The sequence below is a fragment of the Nerophis ophidion genome, linkage group LG15 (assembly GCF_033978795.1).
Source record: "Nerophis ophidion isolate RoL-2023_Sa linkage group LG15, RoL_Noph_v1.0, whole genome shotgun sequence".
Taxonomy (NCBI): Eukaryota; Metazoa; Chordata; class Actinopteri; order Syngnathiformes; family Syngnathidae; genus Nerophis; species Nerophis ophidion.
In genome coordinates this window covers 4,833,027-4,849,011 of record NC_084625.1, presented here as the reverse complement: position 1 = coordinate 4,849,011, position 15,985 = coordinate 4,833,027, and the positions used below count along the sequence as shown (strand labels likewise).

The window sequence follows — 15,985 nt, the reverse complement described above, 5'->3', positions numbered from 1 at the left end:
AATAAAAGCCGGTGCCGTCCTTACCTGGCCCTTTGACATTCATGAAGACAAGGAATCCAAGGCCACACCTGCATGACAACACCAGCAGGTTTGATTGCTGATAGTTTCCCCTCTGATTGTACCTGCCAGGTGACCAAACAGGTTAGGTGTTCCTGATATGAAGGGACCTGCTTGACATTTACATTTAAAGATGGTAAAGATGTTTTGTACATGGTAAAATAAATACAGAAGAAAAAAAAAACAGCCTGCATGGCAGCTTTGTGTCAATACTGCAACTTTTTCCTCATTAGATTTCTCATTCCAATATTTCTAATGTTTTTTATTTATTTTTGCAATAGCATTTCCAAAATGTGTGGCGGGCCGGTTTAGCTTCGGACCGCAAATGGCCCCCGGGCCGCACTTTGGACATCCCTGGTTTAAGGCAGAATGACTTTCTATCTGTGTTGGCCCTGCGATGAGGTGGCAACTTGTCCAGGGTGTACGCCGCCTTCCGCCCGATTGCAGCTGAGATAGGCGCCAGCGCCCCTCGCGACCCCAAAAGGAAATAAGCGGTAGAAATGGATGGATTTAACCCTGTGTATTATTTACAATATTTTATCCCTCGTCGCTTGCCGTACTCGTTGTCATGGCAACTTAAAAAACGCACAAAATGGCTGGCAGGTGAAGTCCGCTAGGTTAGCATTAGCAATTAGCATCGGCCTACAATTCAAACGATTACACTCGCTCAATCCGTCTTTCGGTACTTCTCCCTTGTTCAATGTCGCATTTGGTGTTGATTCGTTCTTTACTCGAGCTAACAAAACTCGCAAAACACACTCGGGCGTGTTCCGAAGTTTAGACGAGGATATCCCACAATGCATTGCGCCACAAGCGGTAGGTACAGAAAATACATATAATTCAGTTCTTCTGACACTAAATTGTTAAACTAAGTGTTCGAACCTATTGATTGAAACATTATTACAAGTGTAACCTATTTTTATGGTTTGCCTCTTTGTTATGTTTAGTTCCTGTTATACAGTATATGCCTTGAGCTCTTATTTTGAAGGGAGATAAAACAGAAATGATGTCATCTTGGAGTGGAGCGGAAGTTTTTGAAAGGAACGAAAATAAAGTGGTCTTCGTGTGAAATTGGAGACTGCGTGTTTTTTTTATTTTGTAGTGTGATACAGTTTAGGCGACTTATATAAACCCTCGGTTACACAAGTGTAACCTATTTGTATGGGTTTACCTCAAGTTCCTGTTCTAAACTGTTGTACAGCATATGCTTTGAGCTCTTATTTTGAAGGCGCTGAGAGCGGAAGTGGTGGACACGTCGTACTGGAGCGGCGGTTTTTAAAAGTTAAAGTTAAAAGTACCAAAAAAGGACATCAAGTGGTCCTCGTGTAAAACTGGAGCATCCATGTTTGTTACTTTTCACACTACAAGCGCCTTTTGGTGCGGGTTATTAGACGAAAGTACAGTGGCGGCGGTCGTCATAACAACCGGTGACGGGCCTTGTGACGTCATTGTGTACACCGGATGTAAGAAACTACACAAGTAACTTTAAATCAAGTCTAATACGTGGACCAAATTAGCTCATATAGTAATATAACTCGCTCGCTGGTGTATTTAGTGTACATTTGAGAGTTAAAGTTAAAGTACCACTGATAGTCACAGGAAAGTTTCCCTTGTTCCACCCCCTGGGGGTGAGGGGAGCAGTGAGCAGCCGCGTCAGTCATGCTGCAGGAGCCGCAGGAGCCCCAAGGGTCACATTGTGATCCGCCAATGGACAGTCACGCGGCCGCCTCCCCTAAATCACAGGTAAAAAGCACACACACCCACACACACACACACAAAGTGGAGCCTGACATGATTTATTCCCTTGGCAAATATTGATTCATCATTTTGTTGTTCAAACTTACAATGATCAAACTTGTTTTTCTGCTCTGACGAAACTGCTGGGGAGATGCCTTTGTCGTTTTGAATGAAAGAGAAAGCGTTGTGGTTGATTTAAAGGCCTACTGAAATGAGATTTTCTTATTTAAACGGGGATAGCAGGTCCGTTCTATGTGTCATACTTGATCATTTCGCGATATTGCCATATTTTTTGCTGAAAGGATTTAGTAGAGAACATCGATGATAAAGTTCGCAACTTTTGGTGGCTAATAAAAAAGCCTTGCCTGTACCAAAAGTAGCAGACAGTGTGCGCGTGACGTCACGGATTATGGAGTTCTTCACATCCTCAAATTGTTTACAATCATGGCCACCAGCAGCGAGAGCGATTCGGAATGAGAAACTGACGATTTCCCCATTAATTTGAGCAAGGATGAAAGATTTGTGGATGAGGAAAGTGAGAGTGAAGAACTAGAAGGAAAAAAAAGACTAGACGGCAGTGGGAGCGATTCAGATGTTATTAGACACATTTACTCGGATGATTCTGGAAAATCCCTTATCTGCTTATTGTGTTACTCGTGTTTTAGTGAGATTATATGGTCGTACCTGAAAGTCGGAGGGATGTGGTGACCGCCAGTGTCTCTGAGGGAAGCCACGTTTCTCGACGAGGCAAAGCGAAGGCAGCCGTTGGGGTTGGGCTGGGATTTTTTTCCTCCCCCCTCCTCCACGGTGGAAGCATCCCACGTTCGGGGGCGGCCGGTCGGAGGAGGCAAGAGAGTCCGCAGCTGCCTCTTCGACAGGGGCACGAGGAACGACGCAAGCTCTCCGCTCATAACTACGGTAAGAGCCGACTTATTACCACAATTTTTTCGGTTGACATGTGGTAGAGAACCATGTTCACTTGACCACTCTGTTCCATAGTAAAGCGTCACGTCATATTTCGGGAATGTACACAAGGAAACACCGGCTGTGTTTGTGTTGCTAAAGGCAGCCGCAATACACCGCTTCCCACCTACGTCTTTCTTCTTTGACGTCTCCATTATTAATTGAGCAAATTGCAAAAGATTCAGCAACACAGTAGTCCAGAATACTGTGGAATTATGAGATTAAAGCTCATAACTACGGTAAGAGCCGACTTATTACCACAATTTTTTCGGTTGACATGTGGTAGAGAACCATGTTCACTTAACCGCTCTGTTCCATAGTAAAGCGTCACGTCATATTTCGGGAATGTACACAAGGAAACACCGGCTGTGTTTGTGTTGCTAAAGGCAGCCGCAATACACCGCTTCACACCTACGTCTTTCTTCTTTGACGTCTCCATTATTAATTGAGCAAATTGCAAAAGATTCAGCAACACAAATGTCCAGAATACTGTGGAATTATGAGATTAAAGCAGACGATTTATAGCTGGGATCGGGGCTGGAACAACATGTCCGATACAATCCGTGACGTCACGCGCACGCGTCATCATACCGCAACTTTTTCAACAGGATACTCCGCGCGAAATTTAAAATTGCAATTTAGTAAACTAAAAAGGCCGTATTGGCATTTGTTGCAATGTTAATATTTCATCATTGATATATAAACTATCAGACTGCGTGGTAGCTAGTAGTGGCTTTCAGTAGGCCTTTAAAACGGGGGATGTCCAATGTGCAGCTCAGGGGCCATTTCTGGTCCGATGGTACATTTTTAAGCCCCGTGGCACATTCTAAAAATATTATAAAAAAAAGAAAAGAAAAACATAATATAGGAGCCTAAATGATGTTTACCGTATTTCCTTGAATAGCCACCGGGTATATAGTATGCGCCTGCCTAGAATTACTGCCGGGTTTAACTAGTTTCGCAAAATATATAGCGCATGCTTAGTATTACCACCGGTTCAGGATTAACGCCGGGTCAAACTCGTTTAGTAAAATATTGTTTTTATTAGCGCATGTCTAGAATTTCCGCCGGGTCAAACTCGTCACGTCACGAGTGACACTTCACCTGTCATCATTTTCAAAATGGAGGAGGCTGATTTCAATCATTTGAAATCGCGTAAAGGGAAGAAGATTTAAGGTCCAAGCTATTGAATATGCTAAAAAGAACATCCATCTATCCATCTTCTTCCGCTTATCCGAGGTCGGGTCGCGGGGGCAGCAACCCAAGCAGGGAAGCCCAGACTTCCCTCTCCCCAGCCACTTCGTCTAGCTCTTCCCGGGGGATCCCGAGGCGTTCCCAGGCCAGCCGGGAGACATAGTCTTCCCAACGTGTCCTGGGTCTTCCCCGTGGCCTCCTACCAGCTGGACGTGCCCTAAACACCTCCCTAGGGAGGCGTTCGGGTGGCATCCTGACCAGATGCCCGAACCACCTCATCTGGCTCCTCTCCATGTGAAGGAGCAGCGGCTTTACTTTGAGTTCCTCCCGGATGGTAGAGCTTCTCACCCTATCTCTAAGGGAGAGACCCAAACTCATTTGGGCCGCTTGTACCCGTGATCTTATCCTTTCGGTCATGACCCAAAGCTCATGACCATAGGTGAGGATGGGAACGTAGATCGACCGGCAAATTGAGAGCTTTGCCTTCCGGCTCAGCTCCTTCTTCACCACAACGGATTGGTACAACGTCCGCATTACTGAAGACGCCGCACCGATCCGCCTGTCGATCTCACCATCCACTCTTCCCCCACTCGTGAACAAGACTCCTAGGTACTTGAACTCCTCCACTTGGGGCAGGGTCTCCTCCCCAACCCGGAGATGGCACTCCACCCTTTTCCGGGAGAGAACCATGAACTCGGACTTGGAGGTGCTGATTCTCATTCCGGCCGCTTCTCACTCGGCTGCGAACCGATCCAGTGAGAGCTGAAGATCCCGGCCAGATGAAGCCATCAGGACCACATCATCTGCAAAAAGCAGAGACCTAATCCCGTGGCCACCAAACCGGAACCCCTCAATGCCATGACTGCGCCTAGAAATTCTGTCCATAAAAGTTATGAACAGAATCGGTGACAAAGGACAGCCTTGGCGGAGTCCAACCCTCACTGGAAACGTGTCCGACTTACTGCCGGCAATGCGGACCAAGCTCTGGCACTGATCATACAGGGAGCGGACCGCCACAATAAGACAGTCCGATACCCCATACTCTCTGAGCACTCCCCACAGGACTTCCCGAGGGACACGGTCGAATGCCTTCTCCAAGTCGCTATTTTTTATTAATATACCATAGCTGCGTGTGTCAAATATGAGTCATTAAATGACTCCCGCCTCCTGGTGGTAGAGGGCGCTAGTGATCCTTCTTGCGACAACTCGGCTGCAGAAGAAGTGACAACAAGCAGCAAGAGTGAGCAGTGATCGTTTGCACTTTTAACACGGAGGATTACATATCTAAAATAAAACCGTTTTCTAAACTGGACTTTAAATGGAAGCAGGAGGTAATAAAGGAAGATCTCCATTGAGACAGAGAGACTTTTAAAACTGAAGAAAGATAAGGAAGACTTCTATGAACAAGTTATCGATGGTTTTGATCAGAAGGAGCTGAGCATGGACTTCATTTATAAGTAAAAGTAAGACCATAATAGCGTTTTTTTTATTAAATGTGCTTTTCATGATGGTATCTTTACATCACACTCAAATTTATAAGCGCAGGCCTAAATTTACCGCATGCCTTTGGTAAATGCCGTAGTTAGATAAGGTTTTAAATTAATTAGCGCCCCGGCGGCAATTCAAGGAAATACAGTAAGTTAATTTTCATTTCATGGAAGGTGCTTTATGTTTATTCCGCCAAAATGGGACTATTTACTTTATTTGAAGGCTAAGAATAATTATAAGGTAGACTTTATTAGTAATTATTACATTTGTCGAAATAATTTGATGACTTAACTGTTTATTTGCATATATGGCGGAAGGGTCTGCGTGTCTGCATGGTAAGATGGTTTTGGACACAATGTATTGTGGGTAATGGCAGTCAGTTATGGGAGAATCGAGCCTCACTCTTACTTTTTCTAACTCTTTCTAACTCTTAATTTTGCCACAAAAAGTGGACTAAAAGAGCAAACGGGTGAAATGTAACGAGAAAAAGTGTTGACTCAAATAACACAAAGGCTGTTTTTTTTTCTTCTCAAAAAATGTTCCATCCGTCCATCCATATTCTACCACTCGTCCCTCAAAATTAAATGATTAAAATCAATGTTTTATGAAGTTTGAAATATTTTTTGGGGGAAAATATTGCATGTTTTCTGTGTTTACCATATGAAAATAGTTTTCTTTGACCCTCATCTGCGGTCCTCTCCAAGGTTTCTCATAGTCATTAACATTGACAGCCCACTGGGTTGTGAGTTTTTCCTTGCCCTTATGTGGGATCTGAACAGAGGATGACGTTGTGGCTTGTGCAGCCCTTAAAGACACTTGTGATTTAGGGCTATATAAATAAACATTGATTGATTGATTGATTGATTGAAAAAAGGCATTGAGCAAACAAATGGGGAAACTTATTTTTTTAAAGTTGAATTCAACAAAAAGATCTGATGTGATTTATTTGTTGAAGGTAAAAACATTACATAAATAATATATTACTTTTTTTGAACACTTCTATGAGTGGGCCCTTTTGAAAAACCAATATTAAAAAAAAACTGCAAAAAAAAATAATGAGTTAAAATGTTGTTATGAATTATTGACCAATTCAAGGCTTTAATTACTTTACATCAAATATTCTACTTTTAAATATTTAGGGGGAAAATATTGCATATTTTGTGTGTTTGCCATATAAAACAGTTTTCTTTGACAAAAAAGGCAAATGGAAAAACATTTTTTTAATAAAACTTGAATTCAACTTATAGATCCAAAGTTCATATTAAAAATAAAAAACTGCTCAAAAAATAATAATGCATTAAAATCAATGTTGTTTTGAATTATTGACCAAGGCTTCAATTACTTCACATCAAATATCCCTCTTTGAAATATTTTTGGGGGAAAATATTGCATATTTTGTATGTTTGTCATATAAAACCAGTTTTCTTTGGCAAAAATAGCATAAAGCAAACAAATTGGAAACATTTTTTTTATTAGACAAATAGATCTGAAGTTAATCTAGAGATTTGAATGTTGAAGGTATAAATGAATGACATATAATATTTGACTTATTATACGAGTCGGACTTTTTGAAACACCAATATTTGTTTTTAATCAGAAAATAATAATGAATTATAATCAATGTTGTGAATTATTGACCTATTCAAGGCTCCAATTACTTCACATCAAATATTCCACTTAGTCATTTTTTGGACAAATATATTGCATATTTTGTGTGTTTACCATAAAAATGGGGGTTTTCTTTGCAGAAAAAAAAAAAAAGCCTGAAACATATCAATTGTGTAACTTAAAAATTGACAAATAGATTAGAAGTTAATTTAGCAAGTATTGCGTTCGATAAATACGAATATATATTTATATGTTTGTATGGTATGTGCAGATGGACCTGTAACCTTTTTAATGCCTGAGACCATTGTGGGTACCTAAAAGAAACCTGGAGGAAAGTCCCGAAGGTTAAAAAAAAAAAAAAAAAAAAAAAAAAAAATATATATATATATATATATATATATATATATTTATATATATATATTAGGGATGCACCGATTAATCGGTAACCAAATATATTCGGCCGAATATGGCAAAAAAAAGCCACATTCGGCCTTCGGTGGAATGAGTTAAAAACAAGGCCGAATAGTGGCGTGTGACGCAATTTTTTGACGCGGTGACGCAATCAACCAACGTGCAGCGACGTTGGGATATGTTGAGTACCTGTATAAGTGTATGAGGTTACAAGCACACACTTATTGAGATTTAGTGGGGCCTCTGTTTACATTATTAGCCTGTTGTGTAGGCTACCTGTATAAGTGTATGAGGTTACAAGCACACACTTATTGAGATTTACTTGAGCCTTCTGTTTACATTATTAGCATATCTACTGTGGCTAAGCAGACTTTTGCCAAAAGGACAATAATTCATTTGTTGTGGGTTTATCCACTTTAATGCACTTTGTTTTTTTTTTGAATGCATGTTTTGTTTGAAGGCCTAATATAAATGAAAAACTTTGTGCTTTTTTTGAAAAGCAAAGGCTACTGGATTATTAAAAAAAAGTCAATATTCAATAAAAATTACTTTATTTGAAAAACATGTCTAAATATTTATTCTAGGCTATTTATGCAATATATAAAAAAATTCCCAGTAAGGTTTATTCAGGTGTACTGGAGAGGAGGCTACGCCGGATAGTCGAACCTCGGATTCAGGAGGAACAGTGTGGTTTTCGTCCTGGTCTTGGAACTGTGGACCAGCTCTATACTCTGGGCAGGGTTCTTGAGGGTGCATGGGAGTTTGCCCAACCAGTCTACATGTGCTTTGTGGACTTGGAGAAGGCATTGGACCGTGTCCCTCGTGAAGTCCTGTGGGGAGTGCTCAGAGAGTATGGGGTACCGGACTGTCTTATTGTGGCGGTCCGCTCCCTGTATGATCAGTGCCAGAGCTTGGTCCGCATTGCTGGCAGTAAGTCGAACACATTTCCAGTGAGGGTTGGACTCCGCCAAGGCTGTCCTTTGTCACCGATTCTGTTCATAACTTTTATGGACAGAATTTCTAGGCGCAGTCAAGGCGTTGAGGGGTTCCGGTTTGGTAACCACAGGATTAGGTCTCTGCTTTTTGCAGATGATGTGGTCCTGATGGCTTCATCTGGCCGGGATCTTCAGCTCTCACTGGATCGGTTCGCAGCCGAGTGTGAAGCAACAGGAATGAGAATCAGCACCTCCAAGTCCGAGTCCATGGTTCTCGCCCGGAAAAGGGTGGAGTGCCATCTCCGGGTTGGGGAGGAGACCCTGCCCCAAGTGGAGGAGTTCAAGTACCTAGGAGTCTTGTTCACGAGTGAGGGAAGAGTGGATGGTGAGATCGACAGGCGGATCGGTGCGGCGTCTTCAGTAATGCGGACGTTGTATCGATCCGTTGTGGTGAAGAAGGAGCTGAGCCGGAAGGCAAAGCTCTCAATTTACCGGTCGTTCTACGTTCCCATCCTCACCTATGGTCATGAGCTTTGGGTTATGACCCAAAGGATAAGATCACGGGTACAAGCGGACCAAATGAGTTTGGGTCTCTCCCTTAGAGATAGGGTGAGAAGCTCTGCCATCCGGGAGGAACTCAAAGTAAAGCCGCTGCTCCTCCACATGGAGAGGAGCCAGATGAGGTGGTTCGGGCATCTGGTCAGGATGCCACCCGAACGCCTCCCGAGTGAGGTGTTTAGGGCACGTCCAACCGGTAGGAGGCCACGGGGAAGACCCAGGACACGTTGGGAAGACTATGTCTCCCGGCTGGCCTGGGAACGCCTCGGGATCCCCCGGGAAGAGCTAGACGATGTGTCTGGGGAGAGGGAAGTCTGGGTTTCCCTGCTTAGGCTGCTGCCCCCGCGACCCGACCTCGGATAAGCAGAAGAAGATGGATGGATGGATAAAAAAAAATGTGAAAAACTGCATTCATTGTTCGGTATTCGGTATTCGGCCTTCGGCCAAGCGTTTAAAATTTAATCGGCTTCGGCCACAAATTTTCATTTCGGTGCATCCCTAATATATATATAATATACATATATATATATATATATATATATTGTATTTGTTTTGAAAATGAAGAATATCAAGATGCTTTAATTTTTGTGGAAAAAGTTTGGACACCCCTGATTTAAAGCAACTCTGACAACTTGCAAAGTGTACGAAAAGTTTTGGGCTTGACCTTACCGTCGTCCTTCCATCACTTCCAGGATATTTCTCCCGTCTTGGCGAGCATCTTCAAGGACCTCTACAAGCAAGTCACCCCGTGCAACCTAATCAAGACCAAGGGGAGAAGCAGCTTCCACACCAGACATATAGCAGAGCTCCAACAGGTCCTCCAAACTCATGAAAAGGATGATATCGGAACGATTGATGACATGAACCTTGTCCCGATGTCGCAGGTCCGTTCCGAGTACAACCGATGCATCAACGAGGCAAACGTGCTGGAGCGCCACATCATTCAGGCCCGGGCTCGGGCGGCCGCCACTGAGAGACGAGCCTTGGAGAGGATGAAGGAGGAGTTCAGGGATGTCCAGAATTTCCAGGCTCTCCCGACAGGTGGGAAATGCAAACCTTTTTACTCTTTTCTGTCATATCTGACATCCAAATCGCTGCCATTGTGTTGGATCCACTATGGACTGGACTCACACTATTATGTTAGATCCACTATGGACTGGACTCACACTATTATGTTAGATCCACTATGGACTGGACTCTCACTATTATGTTAGATCCACTATGGACTGGACTCTTACTATTATGTTAGATCCACTATGGACTGAACTCTCACTATTATGTTAGATCCACTATGGACTGGACTCTCACTATTATGTTAGATCCACTATGGACTGGACTCTCACTATTATGTTAGATCCACTATGGACTGGACTCTCACTATTATGTTAGATCCACTATGGACTGGACTCTCACTATTACGTTAGGTCCACTATGGACTGGACTCACACTATTATGTTAGATCCACTATGGACTGGACTCACACTATTATGTTAGATCCACTATGGACTGGACTCACAATAGGACTCTCAGTATTATGTTGGATCCACTATGGACTGGACTCACACTATTATGTTAGATCCACTATAGACTGGACTCTCGCTATTATATTAGATCCACTATGGACTGGACTCACACTATTATGTTAGATCCACTATGGATTGGACTTTCACAATATTATGCTCGATCCACTATGGACTGGACTCTCACTATTCTGTTAAATCCACTATGGACTGGACTCTCACTATTATGTTGGATCCACTATGGACTGGACTCACACTATTATGTTAGATCTACTATGGATTGGACTTTCACTATTATGTTAGATCCACTATGGACTGGACTCTCACTATTATGTTAGATCCACTATGGACTGGACTCTCACTATTATGTTTGATCCACTATGGACTGGACTCTCACTATTATATTAGATCCACTATGGACTGGACTCTCACTATTATGTTTGATCCACTATGGACTGGACTCTCACTATTATGTTTGATCCACTATGGACTGAACTCTCACTATTATGTTAGATCCACTATGGACTGGACTCTCACTATTATGTTAGATCCACTATGGACTGGACTCTCACTATTATGTTAGATCCACTATGGACTGGACTCTCACTATTACGTTAGGTCCACTATGGACTGGACTCACACTATTATGTTAGATCCACTATGGACTGGACTCACACTTTTATGTTAGATCCACTATGGACTGGACTCACACTATTATGTTAGATCCGCTATGGACTGGACTCTCACTATTATGTTAGATCCACTATGGATTGGACTCTCACTATTATGTTAGATCCACTATGGACTGGACTCTCACTATTATGTTAGATCCACTGTGGATTGGACTCTCATTATTATGTTAGATCCACTATGGACTGGACTCTCACTATTATGTTAGATCCACTATGGACTGGACTCTCACACTATTATGTTAGATCCACTATTGATTGGACATTTACAATATTATGCTAGATCCACTATGGACTGGACTCTCACTATTATGTTAGATCCACTATGGACTGGACTCTCACTATTATGTTAGATCCACTATGGATTGGACTCTCACTATTATGTTAGATCCACTATGGACTGGACTCTCACTATTATGTTAGATCCACTGTGGATTGGACTCTCATTATTATGTTAGATCCACTATGGACTGGACTCTCACTATTATGTTAGATCCACTATGGACTGGACTCTCACACTATTATGTTAGATCCACTATTGATTGGACATTTACAATATTATGCTGGATCCACTATGGACTGGACTCTCACTATTATGTTAGATCCACTATGGACTGGACTCTCACTATTATGTTAGATCCACTATGGACTGGACTCTCACTATTATGTTAGATGCACTATGGACTGGACTCTCACTATTATGTTGGATCCACTATGGACTGGACTCTCACTATTATGTTAGATGCACTATGGACTGGACTCTCACTATTATGTTAGATCCACTATGGACTGGACTCTCACACTATTATGTTAGATCCACTATTGATTGGACATTTACAATATTATGCTAGATCCACTATGGACTGGACTCTCACTATTATGTTAGATCCACTATGGACTGGACTCTCACTATTATGTTAGATCCACTATGGACTGGACTCTCACTATTATGTTAGATCCACTATGGACTGGACTCTCACTATTATGTTAGATCCACTATGGACTGGACTGTCACTATTATGTTGGATCCACTATGGACTGGACTCTCACTATTATGTTAGATCCACTATGGACTGGACTCACACTATTATGTTAGATCCACTATAGACTGGACTCTCGCTATTATATTAGATCCACTATGGACTGGACTCTCACTATTATGTTAGATCCACTATGGATTGGACTTTCACAATATTATGCTAGATCCACTATGGACTGGACTCTCACTATTATGTTGGATCCACTATGGACTGGACTCTCACTATTATGTTGGATCCACTATGGACTGGACTCTCACTATTATGTTGGATCCACTATGGACTGGACTCTCACTATTATGTTAGATCCACTATGGACTGGACTCTCACTATTATGTTAGATCCACTATGGACTGGACTCACACTATTATGTTAGATCCACTATGGACTGGACTCACACTATTATGTTAGATCCACTATGGACTGGACTCTCACTATTATGTTAGATCCACTATGGACTGGACTCTCACTATTATGTTAGATCCACTATGGACTGGACTCTCACTATTATGTTAGATCCACTATGGACTGGACTCTCACTATTATGTTAGATCCACTATAGACTGGACTCACACTATTATGTTAGATCCACTATGGACTGGATTCTCACTATTATATTAGATCCACTATGGACTGGACTCTCACTATTATGTTAGATCCACTATGGACTGGATTCTCACTATTATATTAGACCCACTATGGACTGGACTCTCACTATTATGTTAAATCCACTATGGACTGGACTCTCACTATTATGTTGGATCCACTATGGACTGGACTCTCACTATTATGTTAGATCCACTATGGACTGGACTCACACTATTATGTTGGATCCACTATGGACTGGACTCACACTATTATGTTGGATCCACTATGGACTGGACTCTCACTATTATGTTAGATCCACTATGGACTGGACTCTCACTATTATGTTAAATCCACTATGGACTGGACTCTCACTATTATGTTAGATCCACTATGGACTGGACTCTCACTATTATGTTAGATCCACTATGGACTGGACTCTCACTATTATGTTAGATCCACTATGGACTGGACTCACACTATTATGTTAGATCCACTATGGACTGGACTCACACTATTATGTTAGATCCACTATGGACTGGACTCACAATAGGACTCTCAGTATTATGTTAGATCCACTATGGACTGGACTCTCACTATTATGTTAGATCCACTATGGACTGCACTCTCACTATTATGTTAAATCCACTATGGACTGGACTCACACTATTATGTTGGATCCACTATGGACTGGACTCTCACTATTATGTTAGATCCACTATGGACTGGACTCTCACTATTATGTTAAATCCACTATGGACTGGACTCACACTATTATGTTAGATCCACTATGTACTGGACTCTCACTATTATGTTAGATCCACTATGGACTGGACTCTCACTATTATGTTAAATCCACTATGGACTGGACTCACACTATTATGTTAGATCCACTATGTACTGGACTCTCACTATTATGTTAGATCCAATATGGACTGGACTCTCACTATTATGTTAAATCCACTATGGACTGGACTCACACTATTATGATAGATCCAATATGGACTGGACTCTCACTATTATGTTAAATCCACTATGGACTGGACTCTCACTATTATGTTAGATCCACTATGGACTGGACTCACACTATTATGTTAGATCCACTATGGATTGGACTTTCACAATATTATGCAAGATCCACTATGGACTGGACTCACACTATTATGTTCGATCCACTGTGGACTGGACTCACACTTTTATGTTAGATCCACTATGGACTGGACTCTCACTTTTATGTTAGATCCACTATGGACTGGACTCTCACTTTTATGTTGGATCCACTATGGACTGGACTTTCACTTTTATGTTAGATCCACTCTTTAGTACATGTTCAGTAGACTCATAATAAATTCATAAAAGAACCAAAAACTTCATGAATGTTTTTTTGTAACCAACAAGTATGTCCTCCAATCACCAAAAAAATAAGAGTAGTAGAAATGATTGTAAACTCAAGACAACCATGACATGATGTCCTTTACAAGTGTATGTAAACTTTTGACCACGACTGTATATATGACACACTATGTCATCTTTTCTGTCTTTCAGTCAGGTCTGCCTTCATCTGGCACATCGATGAAAGTCTAATCCAAGCCAACAACCTGCTTTCGCCTATGGATTATATAACACCGCAGAAGATACAAATGAAGGCTCCAGCAGTCGGTACTTTTGACCTCCCGCCCCTTTTTTTTTTTTAAATGTCCAGGTCGAGTCTTAGTTTGCACCTGAGCTCTCTTTTGTGTCCCTTGTTGCTCTTTTAGTAAAGCCGGATCTCACCAGACCGACGGTGGCCTTCACCATGCGCACACAGGCTGACCAGATGCAGGACGCTTGTGGCGCCCTGAGGAAGATGAAGCACGAGTCTGAGCCCGACCAGACTCTGGATTGTAGCTCAGTGGCCTCCAAGTGCAAGATGACGTCCAACGAGGTGAGACTTGCTGTTGGAGATGGACCCATTTTTTTGTTTTGGGCCGATGCCAATTATTAGTAGTCAAGGAGAAAAGTGATATTTATTTCCAGTAAAAGTAATTTAAACATGAATATTATATGTCAGTAAACAAGGCTTTGAAGTTGTTTTATTAACATTATTTTTTTAGGAACTATAATGTTTGATGTTGTCTTTTAATTCAGCATCAAAAAACATCAAACACATTTATCACGTTTGTCCAAGAAGATTTATTTTTGAAAAATAATCATACAAATATGTCATTTCTCTACTTCACAATAACTCATCTACACCATTTTATAAGACTTTATGGTTTAAAAACAATTCTGTCAATCAATCAATCAATCAATCAATCAATCAATCAATCAATGTTTACTTATACAGCCCTAAATCACAAGTGTCTCAAAGGGCTGCAAAAGCCACAAGGATATCCTCGGTTCTAATCCCACATCAGGGCAAGGAAACCTTCAACCCAGTGGGATGACAATGAGAAACCTTGGAGAGGACCTCAGATGTGGGTGATCCCTCCCCTTCGAAGGGGAGACAGGTGCAATGGGCGTTGAGTGGGTCTAGCATAATATTGTGAGAGTCCAGTCCATAGTGGATCTAACGTAATAGTGAGAGTCCAGTCCATAGTGGATCTAACGTAATGGTGAGAGTCCAGTCCGTAGTGGATCTAAGATAATAAATAGTGAGAGAGTCCAGTCCATAGTGGATCTAACATAATAGTGACAGTCCAGTCCATAGTGGATCTAACATAATAGTGAGAGTCCAGTCCATAGTGGATCTAGCATAATATTGTGAAAGTCCAATCCATAGTGGATCTAACATAATAGTGAGAGTCCAGTCCATTGTGGATCTAACATAATAGTGTGAGAGTTCAGTCCATAGTGGATGTAACATATTAGTGAGAGTCCAGTCCATAGTGGATCTAACATAATAGTGAGAGTCCAGTCCATAGTGGATCCAACATAATCGTGTGAGAGTCCAGTCCATAGTGGATCTAACATAATAGTGTGAGAGTCCAGTCCATAGTGGATCTAACATAATAGTGTCAGAGTCCAGTCCATAGTGGATCTAACATAATAGTGTCAGAGTCCAGTCCATAGTGGATCTAACATAATAGTGTCAGAGTCCAGTCCATAGTGGATCTAACATAATAGTGTGAGAGTTCAGTCCATAGTGGATGTAACATATTAGTGAGAGTCCAGTCCATAGTGGATCTAACATAATAGTGAGAGTCCAGTCCATAGTGGATCCA

At 41.7% G+C, this 15,985-nt stretch overlaps 1 protein-coding gene across 1 annotated transcript in view; it reads left to right on the top strand.

Moving 5' to 3' along the window:
- The first annotated feature begins 648 nt into the window (after positions 1–648).
- Positions 649–15,985, top strand: part of dlec1 (DLEC1 cilia and flagella associated protein) — a 97,400-nt gene continuing 82,063 nt past the window's right edge. The window contains exons 1-5 of the mRNA XM_061921268.1: positions 649–1,800; positions 9,644–9,766; positions 9,836–9,992; positions 14,328–14,441; positions 14,540–14,706. Of these exons, the coding sequence (XP_061777252.1) occupies positions 1,717–1,800; positions 9,644–9,766; positions 9,836–9,992; positions 14,328–14,441; positions 14,540–14,706 (645 nt within the window). The 5' untranslated portion in view covers positions 649–1,716. The remainder of the gene's footprint in view (positions 1,801–9,643; positions 9,767–9,835; positions 9,993–14,327; positions 14,442–14,539; positions 14,707–15,985) is intronic.